General features: G+C 41.1%; 1 protein-coding gene across 8 annotated transcripts in view; it reads left to right on the forward strand.

Moving 5' to 3' along the window:
- The window catches only part of PLCB4 (phospholipase C beta 4), a 205,712-nt gene extending 183,480 nt beyond the window's left edge, over positions 1-22,232 (forward strand). For all 8 annotated transcript variants that reach the window (XM_054194796.1, XM_054194798.1, XM_054194797.1 and 5 more), the window contains 7 exons: positions 1,612-1,687; positions 7,502-7,677; positions 12,365-12,466; positions 14,437-14,494; positions 14,902-14,988; positions 17,143-17,179; positions 20,347-22,232. In XM_054194796.1, coding sequence (XP_054050771.1) covers positions 1,612-1,687; positions 7,502-7,677; positions 12,365-12,466; positions 14,437-14,494; positions 14,902-14,988; positions 17,143-17,179; positions 20,347-20,435 — 625 coding nt within the window. In that variant the 3' untranslated portion in view covers positions 20,436-22,232. The remainder of the gene's footprint in view (positions 1-1,611; positions 1,688-7,501; positions 7,678-12,364; positions 12,467-14,436; positions 14,495-14,901; positions 14,989-17,142; positions 17,180-20,346) is intronic.
- Positions 22,233-22,739: the final 507 nt, after the last annotated feature.

A 22,739-nucleotide genomic window follows, 5' to 3' on the forward strand; every position in this document is an offset into this window, starting at 1 on the left:
GATCGCAGCTACCCACATGCATAATCAAAGACACTTTCTTTCCGGCTGTCTTTTTTTTCAGGTGAAGGTAACAATGGTCAGAACCTGCCTCTGTGCCTTTAATTACTTCCAAAGTGTCAAATGAATGTTAGAAACCTCCACAAAAATTCCCTTGCTAGGACTAGAAAATAAATGACTAGTCCTTCCAGTGGCCCTTGGGAACACAAGGCACGTCACACTACTGTTTTCAGTAAGGGCTTTCCTGGGACTGGTTGAAGATAAAATTTCCTGCTACTTTCCATAAGTTTAGCAGTACTTTGATATTAAAGTAGGATTTAAACTCGTTAAGAGTTTCATAAATCTCCTTTTCTAGAGCAAACATGGATTAATGTTACTGCAGTCAAGCACTTAACCATTCATATTAGGGCCAGCTTCAGATGATAAAATGGATGTGACTCCACCCATCAGTGGAGTTACACCATTTTACATCAATGGATGATCCGCCACTGAAATATTACAGTTATGTTAAAATAGACTCCTCGCAATATATTGTAGTATTCCAGACAAAAAAAACGGAGACTTCCAATGTGTGAATCTGTTGTAAAAACCCTTCACTGCAAAAAAAAAGAGAACAAGACGACTGGTAAGGATGGAGCTTGTCAGCCTTCAAAAATGTCTTGACTTTGGTGAGACAGTAATTGAAATTCCTGTTGTAGCTGCAATGGAATAGTTTTTCTGTACATCCGTCCCACCCAGTGCACGGCCCAAGTAATTGGGCTCAGTGAAGGAAATTCCGTGGGTGAGAGGTGGAAGTCATCCATCTCCTAACACACCGGCGTGACAGGGGAGCTTCAGGACGGGCAGCCATTTTTCCAACCTGTTCCTTGGAATTGTGTACTTCTGCATTAAACAACCGTTGCAACTGGCATTCAACCCCACATGCTTTACCCAGTCACAAAGGCCATGCTGTGTGCAGCTTGTTGCAGGAGTGAGGGCTGTCTTCAAGATCTGTTGCTTTCCCAGTCACTGAAGGTATCTAACGGCTTGGGTTCGTCCCCGTGGGCTGGTGTGGTCTGCAAGGGTGAGGAGGCCCCTTCTTTGCAACTCATTCCCTTCCGCTTTTTCACAGAGGGGCACTGACGTTTTCAATAGGCGTTCAAATTTAGTATGCCCAGATTGCCCTATTGTGAGGTAGTCGTTCAAGTGGCTTCTTTTTCTCTGCCTCAAACTTAGAAAAAAAAAAAATAGTAGAAAAAAATTACTTTTAAAACAGAGGGTAAAATCATGGGAAGGCAATGAATATGCCTGTAAGTTTTCAGGCAGAAACTGGTTTCTCTTGGCAAGGTATTTTAAGCCTGGAAAAGGAACCAAGTACCATAAATGGAGGTGCTTGACATATCCTCAGCAACAGAATAATTGCTGGGCCAATCTAGAATTAATTGTGTGCTGTTTGAATTGAATGATCATTAATCCAGCAATATTTTGTAAGTTGTGAATAAATTGCCAGAAGAAATAATTTCATTCCAGTACGCTGCAGCACTTCAACTTTGATTAACATTTTAATTAGTAAGAGCCGACTGAATGGGAAGATGTTTAACTTGTGGCACACATTTGTAATTTTCCTTTTTTTAGAGGAAGTAACTGTCTCGAGTTGAAGAAAGAAACGGAAATTAAAATTCAGACACTAACATCAGATCACAAATCTAAGGTAAGCAACCAGCCAATTTTAACACATGCAACATCTGAAAGACAGATTTTTCAGACCCAAGTGGTAGTTAATTTTCTTGGAAGCATATGATTTTCAGCAATAATAACATGTTGAAAAGAATGGGAGTAATCGAGTGTCTAAAAGTGTTTCTTAAAAAAAAAATTTAAAAAGCAACATCAATTTCCTCCCCTTCTAAATATTTTTGAAGAAAGTGCCATACTCGTGCCTCATGAAACTAAACAGGTCATTTGTGTCAGTTCTAGCTAAACAAAGGGATGAATATATTCTGTATGAAATTTGGATGCTAAATACTTTCTCAAAATACATACATAAAGAAGTTTCTTTTTCATTTTCCCACATTGTCACCATGGAAAACGCTTGCTTGACTGTCTCCTAGGGAAGGATTCCAAGTTGCTGTTGAACCAAGTGCCTTCTTATTTCTAATAATTTTTTTCTCCATTGCTTAGTTGCAATGTTTTCTCCGAGGTGCTGGAAAATAAAGGTGCTCTGAGACTCAGCCTCAGTTCACTTGAAAAAGCTGTTCTCAAGCCGTGTTTCGCGGCTCACGTTGAGTTGCTTAGAGCTGCTTCCTCCACACTTGGCCGACTTCATATTTCCTTTGAACGTTCTATCTGCCACCTATTGACCTGCTCTCAAGTTTCTGAAAGATATCCAAGCTCGAGGGCAGCAGGTATGCTAGAAGAGACATCCGTGTACAAAATAATCTTGAGGGAGAAGGGTACAGGAGACTGACCACAGTACAGGAGAACTTTGAGACACATCTTTGAGACTAGAATAAGATCTTTTCCATCTTTTCTTCTGCTAATTTTATTCTTTGCTAATGTTATTTCCTGTGGAGAAGCTCTTGGTTTTCTAAACCAGGTTTCTGTCTTGTTGCTGTTGCTTGCTGCTTGTTGCTCCACCAAAGGTGTAGGAAAAGCCCCAGGAATAAAACCCAGTGTACTGTCTTACCTACCGATCTCCTCCGTCTATGAAAAGTCTAGAGTGGTTTCCTTAAAGGCAACTTTGTTGACAACTTAAGAAAAAAGATAATTCATGCATTTCTTACTGAAATAAACTCTCTGAGGAGCACTAGCTCCCAATGATCCAGACGTAAGCTCCAAAACTCATTTGAAGTTATACTGTGTAGAAAAGTCTTTGCTGTGATCTCTGCTTCTCACCTGTGTCGTTCGCAGTCTGGAGTTAAGGGGTGTGATTTGTTCACAAGGGACACCCAAGTGTTCGTTAAGCTTGCAGATCCAGTACATGTGACTCATGTTTTCCCTTTCCACATTTGTATGCAGTTTCTGAGCTCTGTTCCTTTTAAAATCCTGCTTTCAAACTGGTTGCCTTCAATTTAATCCATACCTGGAAAACAGATTGATTTTCGTCCACTCCCTTGTCAGGTTTTAGGATGACATTTTCAAAGGAGACTTAAATGTAAGCTCCTTTGAAATGCCAGGCCTCTGTGTTGGATAATTCCCGAAGAACTCCTCCGCAAGTCGTCTGCCTCTGTGGTTTTCTCTAGGTCAGTGATTTTCAATATCTTGCTCACTGTGGCTCCATCAAAATTGTCCAGATTTTAGTATTCTCACAGACTTCTTTTGTTTCAATTGCTGTGTGGGGGCCCTTGAATTATTCCTGGAGATCATTCAAAGGTTTGCAAGCAACAGGTTGGAAAACAGTGTTCAAGACCATAGGGAAATTAACTTTTCTTCTAGATGAAGGTGGCTGCAATTAAATTAGATTACATTCTGAGATGCTGAATGCATTACACTGATACAGTGGGAGTTTGATTAATTAACAGTTGTTCAGCATTTCTCAGCATTTGGCCCACTAATTTTGATATCAGGTTGTACCATAATTCAGCTTTAATTACAGCTTATGTCCTCCAGTGCAGCTGCGTGTCACAATGTGCACGTGCACTTCTAGCACCAGAGACCTTTTCATTTACAAAAGTCTTCCCGTCATGAGGAAACATCCAGCCCAAGTTTGGCATAAAATATTTAAATTAGATCTGAATGTCCCGATGTGTACTTCACACAAAATTAACCTAGCAGATGCAAATTACTGCCCTGCATTAGAAAAGTAGGTCCCAATTTCAAGCAGGCAGAGGATGAAAAGAAAAAAAAGAAAAAAAAGGAAAGATCACTTCAAAGATTCTTCCTGCTTGAACTTAGGGACTAAACAAACATCTTGCATATATGCTGCGCAAAAGAAAGTTCCTTATCAAGATTTTAATTAGTCTCTCAGGCCCAGTGTAGGAACAGATGAAAGGACAGGGTTGCAAACACAGGCTGTAGAACAGGAAAGAGAGAAGTTAGCTAATGGTATTTTTTCTTTTCCTTTTGGATAAGCAACACTACCTTCACAGTGAAAAGTAGGACAGGAGCACAGCCCACTGCAAATGAAGCAGTCATTTTAACTAGGGTGCTATAATAAATTGGAGTAAAGCAGGGATGTATATTGAATTTACTACATTTGAACTTTGAAGTGAATCGCAGATCTGCAGCAAAATTGGATTTCAGATGATTTAATGGTCTCGAGTTCTGAGGTCGTCTGGATCTGAGTCAAATTGGGTGTTTCAAGTCTTGTAACTGGTGTTTGGCAAATCCCTTGCATCCTTCTCTTCAGGTTATATCTTGCTCTACCTGAAATGAGACTTCTATATTTAAAAAAAAGAAATCTTTCCTTTCTCTCCCACCCCTAGAGAAAAACTTGTTTTAGGGGGAGCTGGACCTGCATCTCAGACTGCATGCTGATTTTGAAATTAGTAGCCCATCACTAGCACATCTGTCCAGCAACACGGGCGGGTTTTTTATGATTCTTATTTCCTGTCTTCTCAGATTACATCCTGTCCTGCTTACGTCTCCTTGCAGGTTTCGTCTTTGGCATTTGGAATCCATGATCCTTATGGGTCCCCTTCAACCTGAGACATTCTCTGATTCTTTGGTGTCAGTGTACCTGAGATATAGGATTCCTGCGTTCGCGTTCCTCTGTAGTGTATAACGCTAACAACTTTAAAACAGTTCTCTCATTATTCATTTGCAATGGGCCCTTGAGTCTTTGTTTCTCTGCATTTTTCTGGGCTTTGTAAATGTTCTTTGCGCTTAAGTCACAAAATACTTGCTTTCACCGTGGCTTCCACTATTTATACACTTATTTGTTCCACTATTTTATTAAGTCACGATTCTTTTTTTTTTTTTTAATGCAAAGATTGTTTTGCATTTTTTCTGCAGCGTAAGGAGGCTCTAAGTAAAAGCAAACTCTTTTTTTGTTTACTGGAGTGCCTTGCCTGTCCTTCTAGGGCAATGTAAAATGCTCTTACTGTGACCAGAAATCAGATCTCGTAGGGTAATATCCCCTGCGCTTTCTAATCCTTTAAATTAGTCTGAAACCCAGTCCTAAGGGGCAGGAAGAGTCAAACAGCAGCAAGCGGTGGAGGAGAATACTTGGCCAGTTCCGTCACAGGTCCCACTACAATTTTACTGATGTTTGAGAGGAGGCAGGGCCCAGCCAGAGCATTTTGTGCAGGAAGGCAATTTGAATCACAAAGCTGTGTAAGGAACCATGGGCCAAGATGTGTGGTCCACAGGTGGGATTTGCTGCTGGCTCTGCCTGCTTCCTGCGTCACATAATAGCACTTGTCTTTTTTAAAATATTAATGCTTTCTCACGTTGTGACCATAGAAGTTTTCTGAGTATGTGGTCCCTCTTCTGCTGAGGTCCCAATTACACCCAGTTACTCGGCACTTTGGATCTACCTGTACCTTTTTTCCTCCAAATTGTGGATGGAGCTGACTCCATCGGGAAACTCTGCATTGAACATAAATGAATAAATAAGGAATGTTTTTTCCCAAGAACTTCAGCCATGACTGACTTTTAGCTCCCGTGAAGTCCGCTCTAGGTCTCCCTGGGGGTTGATAAGCCAAGTGAGGTCGCTATTGAGAGGAGATTCATTGCAACCTGAGCGGCTAGTTGCTTGAGGCCCTGTAGGTAGAAGTGAGGCATCTCCAGGCAGTGTTTAGGCGGGATGAATCCTGCTTAGAAACTGCTCGCCTTTTTCGCATTGGCAATACAAGGAGCTTGGACTAAACTTAGTCCTACCTTAAGTGCTGTAGGTGGGTGCCAGAGGTGAGCTGGAGTGTGTGCCCCTCAGCCTTTCGAAAACTCCATCTGAAAAGCCGTGTCTCTTCCTTACCAACATCCAAGCGTTTATTTTGACCCACTTTAAAACTGAATCCTCATGTTTTTCTGGCTCTGAAAGCAGCACTGCCTTATGAACATCTTATTAAAGATACTACTCCCACTAACGGCTCTGCATCCTTCAGTGTATTTATCGCTTCGTAGCTGATAGGCTCCGGCTTAGTCGTACACTTACCCACATGCACAAAAATAAGCACGGCTCATTTTGCTGGAGGTGCGCACGCTCTTAAACACCCCGATGAATTAGGGCTGTATTAGTTACACCAATCGCCTGCCTCAAAATGCTTTTGGGGTTTTTTTGACAGCTGCAGAGAACTCCAGGTAGCTCTCTGTCACCTGCGTCTGCCTCCACTCCTGTCTGTTTCAAGTTGGGCCATTATTGAACTACAGTTAAACGCAAGTCTGGCTTTCAGGTAGTGGTAGCCACCCTGATCTTTTAAAAAATTACTTCTTTTTTTTTTTCATTAGGAGTCCAGCTTTAGTACACAACACGAGCTTTCTGTAGTAGGGCTTTCAGAGGAGCCTCTCCAGGGCAGAATGGAGACTGGGGCCGCGAAGGTCCCCTCTTCTGTCACCACCACCAGTGTGCGGGAGAGTCTGTTCTGCGTTACGCAGAGCCCACGGGTGGGCCCACGCCTAACACACTGGCATCGGTCTCGCACTTTCTGAGCAACATGGTGGCAATTTTTGGTTTGAACAAGAAGGTTTAGCTTTCATAGAAGATGACCCAGATGCTGTTACCATAGTAGCAGCTGAAATGACTACCTGAAAATAGGTTTATTGAGAGGCATATTTTGTACACCATTTATGGAAAAGTAGGATAGCTTGGCAAAATACCCACAGGTAATTATTAAAGGATAATAAAATATATCTTTCTATTAGCTTCTTTTCTAAATCGTTGAGTGCAATATATTCTTATAATAACAATTCTGGTGATTTAGACTTCTTCATATTGTCTCTTGGGAACTTTCCAAAACTTTAATCTCATTATTCTTGTGAGTCTTGGGAGATAAGCAAGAGAAGAATACTTGTCAGATTCCCCGCTGACTTAATGAATATAAAACAAAGATACGTAGCCCATCTTCAGATTCAGGTTGTATTAAATACAGGATTTCTCTGTAAACTGACTCTGTTTGTAAAACTGTCTCCGCAAAATCAAAGACTGTATTTAAGCCTTCAGAGAAATCCAGCTCGCTACGTTTTTTCCATTGTTAATTTCAATACTTTTAAAATATATATTATTTTTTTTTCTTGGCAACCAAAAATGTGAAACTCTTTTATTATGAACTCAGTCTTAGCGAAGGTTTTAAAAGAAGAGTAGTACAGTCAAGAGCATAAACACAGCCAATTTATTCAAGGCACTTTAGATAATAGAGTCTTGACAGTAGGGGTTGTTTTACATCTGTTTTTGTCATACGCTGTGGTGTCCTCGCTGGCTTTTCTTACTCTGTGAAGGAACTTCATTTGAGTGACTTCATTTGTCACAATTTAGCTGCATTCTGTATAATCTTTTTTTATGATCGTCTTTACTCCATCTTCATCAGCAGTATTAGCTGACCTCCTAGCCTAGCTGAAAACCTCTAGCAAAGCTGCTGTTATTTCTGTACAGGTCAAAGAGATTGTGGCCCAGCACACTAAGGAGTGGTCTGAGATGATCAACACGCACAGTGCCGAAGAGCAAGAGATCCGTGATTTACACTTGAACCAACAGTGTGAACTACTGAAAAAACTGCTGATTAACGCGCATGAACAACAAACCCAGCAGCTAAAATTTTCACATGACAGGTGAGCCGGGCAGTGCTTCCTGATAGTGAGGGTTGCTTTATGTCTGCTTTCTGTAATGTTTTAGTTTCTTGTGTTGATGGCTCCTGTACTGCTGTCAAAGATATTGGGTTGTATGCGTGCTGGAAGTAAAAGAAGTGATCACAGAAGGTCTAGATGGATGCAGGAATGGGCTAATTACCTGGTTTAGATTATCTGAACTTCATTAAAGGCAGCAGATGCGATGAAGTGGTGGTAGTTTGCACCAACTGTGGATGCTTAGACTTTACCCAAAACTTCAATTCAGAGGCTGGAAACTGAGAAGTATCAAATACAGAAATATCCTTTGGAGTTGCCAGCAGTTTTGGACGCATGCGTTTATAGCATCGATGATGATAAGAAAGATCCATGAAAAGTAAGATCATAAAAACAACGGGTAGCAGGATAAGCTACATTAGGCTGACGAATTATCTTCCTACAATATCCTGTTGTAATCACTGGGTGTACGGAAGATATTGCATGACACTACTGTCTTGTTGCTTTTGTAATTGACCATTCTGCCCATTTGAAATTAAATAAAATTAATTTCAACACATCATATCCACAGTGTTAAAAATGGCAGTAAGTAGAGGACTACTTTTTTATGCTATGATCTGTTATGCAAAGCAGCCTAAAAGCATATGAATGCAAAATGTGTGTACGTACATACATATATTCATATGTCATTGTCTTCAGCACCTTTCACATAAAAAGCATGGGCAAAAAGGAATAAATAAATCACATTGGAAGAAGGAATTGAAATTATTTTTTTTAAATTCCTGAGTGAAAAAACAGCTTATCTTTGCATCCAAGAGAACACCTGCTGGGACCAGCAAGCTTTCCGTCCAACAGAGAATTGTCCCAGCAAAAGGCTTTTAGTGAGCTCATCTTTATGTTAATCTCTGTGTTAACCCGTGTGTTCAAGCTGTCCTGCAATAAATAACCATGCAAAAATGAAGTCCAAAAATTGTTAAATTGTAATACAAAGGCATCGTTCAAAAGATACCGGCCAGAGGAAGGTGCAGCCTTTGGTTCTGTATCTCTAAATCACACCTGACTGAATCAGCCCAGGGAAATCCCATCACTTTGTTTTTAAGAGTCCCGTTTTCTGTCCTATTTGAAATTCACTGCAGTGCTTAGAAGATAATTTACTAATGTGTAGCCTGTTTGTGGAATAAGACTTTTTTCCCCTCATCTTTTTTTAAAGTAAGTTTCTGTACGTATTTTGTTATTCTTTTAACTTTGCTAAAGGCTGTCATTATAGGCAGCTATTATATCTACAGTAGGATGAGGTTTGGTTTGGGGGGGTTTTTTAAGCTTTTTTCTCATAGTTTTTGTCTTTGGGTTTGGAGTTTTTGTATCTGTACGTTGTTTAAACAGCCCTATATCGTTTCTTGTAAATGGTTCTTATACTTTTATTAATGGATCTTGCTCCTTATTAGAAATCATTTGTGTTCAGTCCGTGTATTGTTCTATTTTCAGACCTCAAAATCTACATCCTGATAAATACTGAGAACCATTACTTCTCAGCTGTGCTGGGAGTAGCAACCTTCAAAATTCTTTCTGCTTTATTAATTGCAATTAGTGTGTTTCTGCTTATTTGGGAATTTGTGTGTAACTCCCAAATGTGCAGACTGGGGACTTTGCTGCTTGCAACAAATTTAAGACTGTGTCTGAATCTATGAATATTTCAGAAGCATTTGGAACGTGAAATATTGAAGTGTGAATCATAATGCCGCAAAGGGACTTTACACTTAATCATTTGTAAAATTTTAATAGAATATATTGGGTATAGGAACATGTACGCATTTACGTGTATAGGTGTGCGTACTAGCCAAGAGAGAAGTCGAGTAACCGTAGGAAAAGAAGGCTCTATCTGAGAGCAGCGTGGGAGGTGGGCGATGCTCTCAGCATGCCGTTCTCGCCGCGTCCCTCCCCGTGAGCTGCGGTAATGAGTTAGCTATCACAACAGAGGACACAGGGGTAGCAGCGAAGAGCAGGAATCTAAAGTGATGCGGTTATCTGCTGTAGGGTAGATACTTTCCCTCTGTGTGCAGTACAAAGCGCAATTACAGTTTGTACATTGAGCTCATTTAAAAACAAAGCAGAAGGCAGCAGATACTACTAAAAATCGGCAGCTTATTGAACTCCAGGGGTGCTGTGCCCCCTGCCACCCCAGACTGGGTTAGCTTGACTGACTTGGATGTGGTGAGCTTGCAGCATTGCAGAAACTGGGGACGTGAAGCTGTTAGTCGCAAGCATTACGTGCTCCAGAGGAAATAACATGAGACAGAAAGAAAAAATCATGTGTGCTTCGTTTGGGTTTTTTTAATACAAGAGATTTCCAGTCAGTCAAACAACACTGGTGACAAAAAATAATGTCATCTTTAATGTCATCTAAATATATGTATGAATTCCAAGGATAGATTTACATGCTTAAAGTTAAGTATCCCTTTAAAAGACACATTTGTATACATTTCAGAGTTGCAGTCAGTATGACGCCGTAGGAAATCAGCAGTTAAATCTTGCAGTTCATGGGCCACATTCTTCAGAATCCTTTTTTTCTCTACCATCCTCCCGTATCTGCTTCTTCCAGTTAGCTCTGGCTACAGGCATCCCTTGTGAGCGGGAGGCAGGGATTTCTCTCCTGGGGGTGCAGCACCGCCAGCCAGGGCAGCAGGGGCTGGACTCGAGACTCGACGTGAAGCCCCTCGCCAGGCAGTTGAGAAGCGAAGTGACACTAGAACTTTGGCCCCATCTTTGGGAAGCCCCATTTTAGAAGCAAGGAGTTGACCCTACAAGTGCTTCTTGGTGATTTTTTTTTTTTTTTTAAATGGAAGATAAGATTTTTCCATTTCTCCTGTTAGTAGTACTTTTTATTTCTTGCAAGCAGTGAAAACCCAACACACCCAGAAAGACCCATCGGCAGTGCAACTGGGAGCTAGATTATAGATTGCAGAATAGAAAAACAGTTGCATATAGATGTGTTGGCTCTTCCAGCTGTATCCGTGGCCAAAGTCTCATTTTGAAATCATCGGTGAGGCACAGTAGTCCTCTAATCCTCTTAATGTCTTTCACTCTAAAATTATATCTGATGCAAATAAGCTAAATCAATTTGAACACCTACAGTTAACTTTTTCCATATCCTTGAGTACAGTAATAAAAATAAATTATTTCAGTCCTGCTCTTTAGATGGTGTGCTGGAAAATTACTTCAAATTCAGTGTAGAAAATAAAAGCTTTTATTTGGCGAAAGGGCTGTTGGAATGAAATGTGCTCTCGACACAACACTTTTTAGAACCTGATCTAATTTTTGCTGGGATACCACTGCTTTTAAATATGCATTCAGGAAATGTTTTGCCCTCTGAACTCTTGGAGGAAAAAAAAGGCACTGCATTTCTCTAATAAAAATTTTAAACTGTGGAAAATGTAAGTCATGGAATAAAGTTTCCTTGTACTACTTAATGATTAATGTCTTTTAGAGATGAAAGAAAGCTAAAAAAGATTCAGTGACAACACTTCATTAAATTAAGCACTCTGTTATGTGTCCCACCCCTCCTCTTCTGTGCATACAAAATACTTAGAATTTGGAGTTAAGAAGTACAATAGTTGTCTAGCGCTCTACTTAGGATTATGTCCAGCAAAAGAGACTAAGGCACTGCCTTGGCTTGCGACGGGCAACGTTTTGATGCTTATGCACTACTGGGGGCTTTACAATCCATTATTTGCTGCCTAATTTCCATATATAATTCCTGTCTAAATAAAGACTGAAGATCGGGAGCTGCAAGCGCTGGAATGCTAAGCAGGCAGAAAGCAAGAGCTAGCCTTTGGGGATGGCCTTTTTGGAGCTCGGCTGGCATACCCGCAATGATGAAAAGCCCTTCTCCTCACTCACAATTCATAAGCTGTTTCTGAAAGTCAGCATCTGTGCTGTTAACTCCCAACAAAGAATCACAATCTCTTTGTCTTTTCAAAACCATGCGATATTTCTTTACTTAGTTGCTGTTTTTTCTACTACGCTGGGCTGAAACACTGAAGAGGTTTTCCACCTGCCGAGTCAAACCACACCACTCAGGACATTACCCCTGGAAGATGGTTGCCACCCTCCTGTTAAAGCTGTCTTGTTCCACACAAAAGGCTACAAGGTTTACGGGGCCAGAAGGAGAAACCGAACACGAGTCTGACCATAGTCTAAACCGCAGGGCTCTCTTCAGGCCCAAAGTAGAAGTCTTGAAAGGAAGTCTGTCAGCTCGTACCAAAACTACCAAATATTATTACTACTCATATTGCAGTCATGTTCTAAGTGCAGGATTTGTAAATTTTTTATGCAGTCTTAAAAGCCGAATTGCGTTTTGTAAATGGCTGATTGTAGCTCATACTCAAACAACTCGTATATACTAGTGAGATAAGATAGTATTTAATACCCTTTTATAACATGAAGCGCTTTAAACTGATCTTTCAGATGATATTCTCTGGAACAAATAGAGATTTCTGAATCCTTGCTCAAATTCTGTGAAGGTCTACCCAAAGGACGGCAACTTTCGTGTGGCTTGTTCTTTCCTCTTCTGTAAAGTTCAAGGACAAAATTAACCACCGCGTAGGGTAATATCAGGAAAACAACCTCAATAACAATTGTGTCTTAGGCATTAATGACTTCGTTTGGTTTTGCCTAGGGAAAGCAAGGAAATGCGTGCCAACCAGGCTAAAATTTCCATGGAGAACAGCAAAGCCATAAGCCAAGACAAATCTATCAAAAATAAAGCTGAAAGAGAGAGGTAAGTATCAGATCTCCCTTCTTGAGAAGGGAAGAATGCTGTCAAAGAAAGGCTGACAGGTGAACTCGTGGATTAATTCTATTAAAACTATAAAAAAACTATTAAAAAAATTATGTATGAAAACAACGTCTAATGATGGTGTCGAATATATTTTAGATGACCATTTTACGAAAAATGTTGCTTTTCTCGTATTTATCCTTTTAATAAATGTGATTTCCTGGTTCCAGCAGGGATAGGGTTAATTTTTACAAGGAGCTGGGCTGGGACACAGCCTTACCCAAACTAGCCAAAGGGGCATTTGATACCATGTGACATTATATATGCTCCCTATATATCTGGGGGAGCTGGCGGGGGGGCAGCAGTGCCTGCTTGGGAGCAGGCTGGGGCTTTTCCAGGTTCCCAATCGTGTTTTGTATATTCCTTTGTCGGTATTATTGTTATTGTTTTCCCCTTTCCTTTGCTGTTCTGTTCAAGTGCCTTTATCGCATCCCATGAGTTTGGCCTTTTTCCTTCCAGTTCTCCCCCCGTCCCGCCGCTGGCGCGGGAGTAAGTGAACGACTTCACGGTTCTTTGTTGCCGGCTGGGGCTAAACCACGATACCTGGTCAGGGAAGGAGGTTCTTAATTTTATACTCCTCAGCTATCACTGACTGCTCTAGGTCTAATCACACTATTAAATCAAAACACATCTTTTTGCTGTTGCTTTTTAAATTAAATTAGGGCTCTACTGGAAAGGAAGGCTGAGGTTTGGTTCTAGCTGGAGGTAGAATAACTGGAGAGGCATCATCGCTAAAAACACAGAAGGTGGGGCCAGTGAAAGGCTTTCTCCCTCATCTACTGATAGCAGGGAGGAGAGGTGGAACAGAAGGAGAGAGTGCTGAAAGGGATGATAATCAGCAGAGAGGGTGATGGACGATAGGAGTGAAGAAGCAGGAGGAGTACTCCACCACGGCACGCATGTTGCTTCTCCACTTCTGAACGGAACTGCAGCGCTCTCCCTCGTTATGGGCTGGCATTGGTGACCCGGCCACTTTTTGAAGGACTGATCTACATTATAGCTATTTGAAGCTTCTTCTATTTATCCTAAAACTTTCCAAATAGATAAAAGCGGAATCTACACGACGATGTCTCATAAGCCTTCAGGGTTTCCCCTTCACTTTGAGCTTGCCATCTGGCTCGTTCTTCCCTCTTTTACGTTCCCTCCTTGGCACTGGGCTATTTTGGTCAAGAGGCTTGAACTTGTTCCCACTGAACTAAGTCCCTTGAGTGTTACAGCTCATCAGGAGGATGAGTTGTTGGAGCCCTTGGTGACAGTTAATGCACAGCCCCCACTAACGACTCTGATTGAAATCTGTTCCCGGGTTTGAACGCAGTCCTGAGTTCAGTTCTGGTTTTCAGGCTTTGCAATTAGTCTGATTCAGCTCTTTGAACTATTTTTGGTATATTCCATGATGGAAATCTTAGGAAGAAACACTTTGCAGTTAGGTATTTTGTGCAAATATTATTTGTATACTTATCTTTTTTTCTTAAATAACAGCTTTAAGGACCTTACAGCATCGGCAAGCTGTAATTTTACTTATGACGATCAGATGATTTTCCTGTTACCCCTGTTAAGAGATGCAGCACATTTTATATAGCAAAATAAACCGAGAGCGGAGTGCAGTAAAGGATACACAAATGAATTCAACTATTTTTTTGAAGTTCTGTCTACCCCTTTTGGGTAAGGGAAGAAGCAAACTTCATTCACAACGGTCTTCGTCTTTTTTTTCCGAGTCTTCAATCATACTGTCCATGTACTTGGAAACCTTTAAGTGTACGGGTGCATAGGCAGAGGAGCGTACAATTTCCCATTAGTCCCACGTGGTACAGATAATCAGAAACCAAAATATACCCTGTGAGTTTGTGATTTTTGAGCTTTGAGGTTTCTTTTTTTCCAATGAATCTTCATGGACAACGTTTGCATTTTTTTAGGCGAGTCAGAGAACTGAACAGCAGCAACACAAAAAAGTTCCTGGAAGAGAGAAAAAGGGTAACTATAACCTTGACAAAGTCACTGGGCATTATTTCTGGATATTCATTTTCATTTCTCTGTGTTGAGAATCCAACTCCAGTAAACAAACACATGCTTGTCCTTGCTTTGTTCCACATGCTTGTAGTGTAAAAGATGCGGCATCTATATGAGGAAGCTATTTTAAATTAACAAAATTACAATGCATTGCAATGTATGAATTTTATGTAATATATATCATATATGTAATACGTATAATATAAATATTATATTAATAGCTCTTGTTAAGAGTGAGTGATACAGTAGGCCTCCTGTGATGTTTCGTGCCATCCAAGTGGGACATATGTATGTGTTTCAACTAAGTTTTTAAATTTTGCTTGTTAATAATGTGTTAACATTTCTCACCCGTTATTTTCTCTTGCTTACAGCTGGCAATGAAGCAGTCGAAGGAAATGGATCAGTTGAAAAAAGTTCAACTCGAGCATTTAGAAGTCTTGGAGAAGCAGAATGAGCAGGTATCTTATTTTAAAGGTTTAAAAGAAAAGTGAGCTAGTGAAAACAGTAACCAGAATCAGGCTGAGTAGAATGCTTCTAAATGTAAGTCATTACTGAACTTGGGAAAATTACCTTGTTTGTGGTCACTCACCTACTTGGGGAGTTAAAATGAAGAGGTGAGGTGACTTAAATAATGACGCAGAACCAGATTTGTGAAAGCTAGACTGCTTCGCCAGAGTCTGGTCTCTTCGGCTGTTCAGCCGTGTTGATACTCGTTAGCTAGATATGACAGGCATAAAAGGCCCAGCATATCCATTTTAATTACTCCCCAAAAGTATCTCAAGCAAATCTGTTTATCTCTTTCCTTCATTTTGGAACTTACATTTCTAGTGCTGATTGGAAAATAGAGATGAAACGTGCACAGAGCATCTCTGGACTCTAAGAGACAGTTAGTTTGGACTGAATTCTAGAGCTGTATAGTAGCATGGGGAGTTTTATCTGTACTAGTACACCCTTTCCTAATTAAAATACCTTTTATTTTCCGCCGGTTTGTAAGCTCTTCTTTTTTTTTTTTTTTTTTTTTTTTTTTTTTTTTTTTTGCTTTAATTGAAAAACTACTTGGCAAGAAAGGAAAATTCTAATCTTATTTCTGGTAGAAGCAACGCTATGTTCTGCGCAGTTCCCTTGGTTGAGCCAGCAGAGCTGTAGTAATCGCATGGACTTGCAGTACCGCGCTTAAACAAATGTAAACTGCAAGGGGAATATACCCTGCAAGTCAGTGAGATGAGAGAGCAGGGGTGCATTTAATACCCATCACTTTCAAGGGTTATGTACGTCTTTGTTATTAAATGTGCAGAACTGGAACTCTCGGGCAGACATTATAGTCTGAATTAAAGCCATCTTGCAGAGCGGGAGGGAAGAGAAGAGTACATGCAAATCAAGTATTTCCACTGTCAGGAGAGAGTCCTCCAGCCCCAAAAGCTGCAGCCTGGTTAACTTCTGGGGGGGGTGACAGCGTGTAGGATCGTAGGCAGCTGCTACCGCCGAGCCCCAGCCACCATGGCGCTGTCTTCTGATTGCTCCACCTCCCTTCTGAACAACAACCAGATTCCTGGTCTGTTCCCCATCCCACCCCGAGTTTCTGCAGATGCTGTCTCTAACATCCAGCGTGAAGGGATCAGTCAGTCTGCTCCTGAGCAGCATCTGCGCACGGTCGGAAGGTGGGGGAGGCAGGCAGCTGGGCCACAGGGGGTCTGAGGCATCACTGTAGAGAGCATGGGAGAGAACTCCCCGTAAACTCTGCCAGTCGACAAAAAATGATGGGCTTGATCCAGAGATAGGTGTTATCGGCGGTTTCTTTCCATTGGCTTCAGGGAGCTTTGGATGCAGTTTTTAAAAGCATAAGGACAAGAGGGAATTATTATAGTTGTGCTTTTAACTACAACGCGACAAACACGTTACGTATAAGGGAGGGAGGTTGCTGGGAAATAAGCGTGAGTCATTAAGAGAGTCACCTCTTTCAGCAATTAGACACTTCCCTCGGCTGGGGTTACAGCTTCCGCTGCTGAGGGATGGCAACAGCCGACATGAGCTTGCTCATACTCCATTTCAGCGCAGAGATGAAGCCAGTTTAAATCATCAGTGATTAAATGGAGTAAGATCATTCACATGCTGGTTACCACTGTTGTGTGGGCAAGTGGTGGTCTCCACCGCAGAGGTAGTCCTTAACAGCTTTTCAACTCGCTCTGATTTGATCCATCAGAGAATATATTTCCATACCTGCTGTTTCGACCACTTCCTTTTAGCCCCAAAAGTGCACCAGTGCAAACCCCCAGCTGGGCCTGGTTTCGGTGTTATGCACATTGATATATGAAAGCCAGTTGGATCAAGATAAAGGTGGTATTTGTTTAATGAGAATTTTAAAGCGTGATTTTTTTTTTTTTTCCCCCGATCAAGCAAGAGAAGAAATTTTTCATACGAATATACAATGTAGAAAAGTAGAATGATGGGTGGAAACAGCCTTCAATACGAACTGTTATGAATTTAAATTTGTTTTGTTTTATGTATGTTTTTCTTGCATTAATTTTTCAATCTCACTTCAGTTTTCATTCATTTAATTTGCTTCTTGTTGTATTTATTACTCAATTTTGACATTATTATTTTTGTACAAACAGCTTTTGAAATCCTGTCATGCAGTGTCTCAAACACAAGGTAGGATGGACGTATAATAAGCAAACTATTATTTCAGTGTGCTTTCCTTCTAAATTAAATCATTATCATTGGAGCCCTCCTTGTAAATGCAACCATTGGGAAGTACCGTTGACATAGCGAACACGATGTTAATCCTGTTTGCACACGGAGATTTGAGCCTGACACGATATTAAGAGTATTTTGTGCTTTAGCACCCCCCATTCAGATGCATACGAGCAGTGATGTGCAGAGGAAATGTTTAGAGATTAACTTGTATCGTACGTTACCTGTCGTTACTGAAAGATACGCTTAGAGTTCTAAACTGTGTCTGTGAGAAGTGTCTGTTGATCTCTGTGGTGGGTTGACCCTGGCTGGATACCAGGTGCCCACCAAAGCTGCTCTATCACTCCCCCTCCTCAGCTGGACCGGGGGGAGAAAGTGTAATGGAAGGCTTGGGGGTCAAGATAAGGACAGGGAGAGATCCCTCACCAGTTACTGTCATGGGCAAAACAGACTCGACTTGGGGGGAAAAAATAGTTTAATTTATTGCCAATCAAATCAGAGGAGGATAATGAGAAAGAAAACCAAACGCAGCATCTCACAGAAGCCACCCCTGTAGCCCCCCCCCACCCCCGCTACCAAAACTTCGCCACACAAACCCGATACAATCTAAGAAAACTATTTTAGTGTTAACGCGCATGTGATTAACGGCTAATGCTGATAGACAGACAAAGAGTATCCACATATGGTAATAAACTAAGTAATTCCACACTAAGAATAGCGAGATATAGAACAGATTGCTAGAAATAGCATTCTAGGCTCTAAAGAAGAGAGGCTTCCAGCCTCTTTAAAATTCACTTCAAAATCCAACCCGTTACAAGGTATGGCAATTATATTTACCATGTGGCTGTGCTGCTGTGGCTTCCTAAGTAATTGTTACTCTCAAGAAACGTCTGTTAACCCTTGTCTTACCAGGGGAAATAGCTTGAACATCCCGTTGAACAGTATTGCCTGATCCAAATTATTTTCTTGAATTGATAGCGTGCTTGTATCTTGCGCCACTGAGTCTGACGGCACACGCTTTAACAACATTTATTTATAGATATATAATGAGGAAAAAAAGCATTCGTTAGGCTAGGGGGGAAAAAAATGTTCTTTTACTGTATGTGGTTCTTATCCTGTCGTAGATCTCTCTAGATAGCAAGCGTTTTGAAAGCAGAGGCCACTCGCTTCATGAATTCCCGGTAGTTTCCACGCTGCTTTCCAGAAGGCTCCTCTTCAAGTGTGGTGGTGGCGTGCTCACGTCAGAAAGCGGTCTCTGAACCAGCCTGGGACTGGCAAAACTGGGCGTCCTGGTCCTGTGCCAGTCTGTTCTTTGAAACCGAGTTATCGGTAAAATAGTTCGGTACGCCATATATTGGCATGCAGAATATTTATAGGACGCTATGTGCTGGTAGTGTTAAGTCACAAGCTTCAAACGTGAAATGTGTGAGTCTCTAGGAAACAAACACAGGGAGGGATTTCTTTAATCTGGAATTTCATTTCACACACAGGCAAAATCCAGCCAACATTTCAGAAGAGGTTGTACATATTGATTTATTTATTATGTTTCCATATTTTCATGTTAAAATTATTTCTTCATTACTTTCAAGCTTTTAACTCATTTAAATGGAGAGCGTTGATTAATTTTTAATCATATTTATGACAGTTGCTTTGCTATTATCATAATTACTTTTTTCCCCAAGATGATGATGATGATGATTAGGAAAGTACAGGGCTAGATTTTTCAAGAAGGCACATATATCACATCTGCACGAACGCGCATTTACCTTGCAAAATGAATAGCTGTGCATCTCATTACTTTCGAGCTACATCTGCCCATTTTCGCATACGCAAATGTGTGTTTGCACATCCAGAATAGGTGACTCTTTAAGTAGGAGCTTATATAGCCCGTTTCCCTGTCTAAGCAACGTTTACGACTTTTTAAGGAACATAGTTGACGTAAATCAAGTCCAGTAACCATTCTTCCCTGCATGATGGACACAAAGCAGTTACACCAAATAAAATATTAGCTTGGTTTGCCTCTTCCTCAGCCTGTCCTGATCCTCCAGAGCTGGGTTGTAAAGAGAGATGGGTTAGCTTGCCCTCTGGGTCAACTTATTCGGAGTCTTTGGGGTTATAGATTTAAATAGCTTCCCCGATTGAGAGCCCTCAGAGGAAATGAAGAGATGGTGACTCCCAGTGCCTTTAAACCGCAGAGTTTCACACCAAAGTGCAGCTTCTCATCCGCAGTTGAGCCGCAGGAGGAGTAAGCGTGTGTGTGTGTGCGTCTGAGAGAGAGAGAGAGAAGGAGGGAGAGGGAGGGAATTAAAAAAGCTCTTTAAGCGGGGGATTCCCCGGCCAGTTGCTGTGTATATACAGTGCTTTAACTCTGCTTGCAAAGCCCGAGGCACGCAGCGTTTCTAGCGAGATCTGGCGTACATTCGCTGCTGAACTCTGCACAGTGCGTCTGGGTACAGCTTCAGGTGGGTTCAGTGTGTGTAATCCCACGGAGCACGTAGCCGTAGTCTAATCCTGAGCTGAAAAACAACGCGTCCGCCGTCGTAAGGTTCTCCTGGTCAGATGGAGACTATTTAAAAAAAAAAAATACTATTTAAAATATTATTACTTAAAAAGTCTTGCCTACTGCAAGGAAAAATGTTACATTGATGGATTTTTGTCATTCATTGTCTTCATGAAAGAAACCAGTCTAGATCATAGACGAACTCTCTAAACATTTCAGGAAGCACCACATCGCAGTGCTCACACGACAGCGGGGAAGCAGACGTTCCCAAAGACGTTTCCCATCAGGAGAAACATCCCAATTGGCATCTGCCCGATTTTCCTCCCCAGAATTGGAGCTTCTGCATTTTACCATACACTCCCTCAGCAAGTCAACCCATGAGTCTTGGAATAGGATCAAAAATATTTCCCCAGAATTAGTAGACATAAGAACTACATCTGATTTTGAAAAGAGAATGGCACGGGGGGGGGGGGGGCGGGGAGTGTGGAGTGTAAATGTAATTTTATTACATATATTTTCGCTGTGTTTTGCCTGTCTTTCACTCAGACACTATCGTGTAGAACACGTGTTTCATTTTGAACAAAAGGTCTACTGCAACGCTTCACGCGGTTGTTTTGGATTGCAGGCAAAGGAGATGCAGCAGATGGTGAAGCTGGAAGCAGAGATGGATCGCAGGCCAGCAACAGTGGTCTAAAGCCTCAACAAGCAAATTGAAGTTGGAGAACACAGCATCCTTAAAATGAAAGCAAAATAGTGTTGCTGAGGTTTAAAAGTGGGCTTTTTTTCTTTTTTTTTTTTTGTTTTGTTTGTTTTTAGGGGGGGTTGGTTTTGGTTTTTGTTTTTAATGTATAAAGTGTAGCTACGGACCACCAAGTCTTAAGGTTTGCATTATTTTATTCTTTTTTTTAACACTGGGCACTGAATTTCCTTTGTTGGATTTCCATGATAAGAATTCCCTGTGTTCAGAAAAAACACTAATCGGAAGATAAAGACAGTTTTTAAACCCAGTCCTGTATCCCTTTCCGTATGTCAACAGGCAGCTCTGCCTGCGTCAGAATTACACAATCGGAGCCTTGAAACACAACAGGTATTTTTAACGTCATCTCAAATGGCAACAAAACTGTAGTCAGGTCGTGTTATTCACCGTTTGTGTTCTCACGCGTGATAATATATTGTGGGGAACCCTCATGCTGCCAGATCCCGACAAGCAACAACTCGTCAAGACGCTCGGCACCTCACGCCATGGCGCCCACCCGGCTGGAGCCTCTGCCAAGTCACCCTGATAGTCAGTACAGTAAGGAGTTGTTCGGGCAATCTTAAATTATATTTCAAAGTATTTTTCAGGCAGCAGGCAGTTGAAAGTTAACTGCGTATAGTCAAACGTACAGTATGTACAAAGTCATCGGCCAAATTCATCCACCGTAACCGTAACTCCAGAGGATGCTTCTGCAGTCCAGTGGTGTCATTCACAAGTGCCATATCAACTCTATCATGTCCGAAAGAGGCCTGTAAAAGTGACTGCGATGGTTGGCGTGAGGGAAATACAGTGTATTTGTGCCAAAACTGATCAGTGCTCTAAGGAATTACGTATTAGGCACTTTAAGAGAAGTTTACATCCTACATCGCTTGTATAGAAATCGCATTTTGATCCTGTTGCTGCAGACCCCCCAGATACTACAGTTCATTGTAACTTAACGATTGTTTAAATGGCTTTTGGCAAAAAGTTTGTAACTGTGAAAATGTAAAAAGTATTTATACACTTCGGAATCACAACATTGTAGAAAATCACATACTTGTTGCCACGTGATAAAGTTAGTCAACAGAAATGCTAAGAGTATGTTTGCATGTGATACAAATGCTATTAAGGCTGTAATGCCTACTATATGACCACAGTCATTCTACTAGCTGGTAAATACTGACTAAATGTATGGCACAGAATCTTGTTTGATTAATTACAAAGACTTTTAGCATAACGAGGTCTCTATATATATGTGTGTATATTAATTACGTGGGCATTCTTGATACTTGTAGTAAAAGAAAAGTACATAACTAATTTAATTTTACACAAAAGTATTTATGCAGATTTTCAGAATTTCATATCAGGAATAACCTTTTTATGTCCATTAGATAGAAAACCAATTTGCTAATGTGTTAATTTGCATGTTTTCCAGCGCTTGCTGTAGTTATATTGCAAAACAATGCATGTAAGCATTCCGCTTGGAATTTGTCCATGCTGCCAATTCAAAGATGACTGCATGGAAAACCGGTAGTTTAGGACAAATCAGATTCCTGATTTCAATGTACTAAGCACCAATTACTTTGTTGTATATGCTTGTACAAACAAATTCTACATATTCCTATAAACAAGATAAATGAAAAGAGATAATTATGTTATTGTCAGTCCTGAGATGAAACTTTCAACTTCTCTAATAAAAACCTTAAAAATTCAAACCCTTCACTTTTGACTGTAGTGAATTGGAGGGTGGGGGTATTATTGCTGGCGAATTTTTAGTACGTTGTATGTGCTGTAAAAATGTGCATAGTGTAAATATATTTCTATCACAGCTTATTTATTCAAAGGAGTCTTATTTCTTTTAAGCGATAGGAGAACTGTGCAGCGTTGGTCCTCGCAGCACTACCCTGAGATGCAGCAACCCGAGTGCAGTGTAGCGGCACTACCTTGAGAATGCCACTGAGACAGAGGTCAGTGAAGTCTTTAGGTGTTTAAGGCAGGGTTTAAACAAGCGTGTGATGCCTATTCAGAATTCCCATTCTGACGCCTACGGAGGCACCTCCTGGTCCTTTACGATCCATGAGGTTTTAAAGCCAAGTTGTGTACTGGGAGCAGCTCTCCCTGCTCGCTAAGCTTGGCTCGAGTGCTGGAGGGAACTGGGAGCAGCGGTGTTTTCGGAGCACGCCGGAAAGGATCCGGCATCTCAAAACAAGGCAGTGATTTTTATTTTTTTTTTTTTTAATTAAAAATGTCTCTTAAAACACAGCTGGTGGAGACTGTGCCGC

Source organism: Rissa tridactyla, chromosome 3 (assembly GCF_028500815.1).
Source record: "Rissa tridactyla isolate bRisTri1 chromosome 3, bRisTri1.patW.cur.20221130, whole genome shotgun sequence".
Lineage (NCBI taxonomy): Eukaryota > Metazoa > Chordata > Aves > Charadriiformes > Laridae > Rissa > Rissa tridactyla.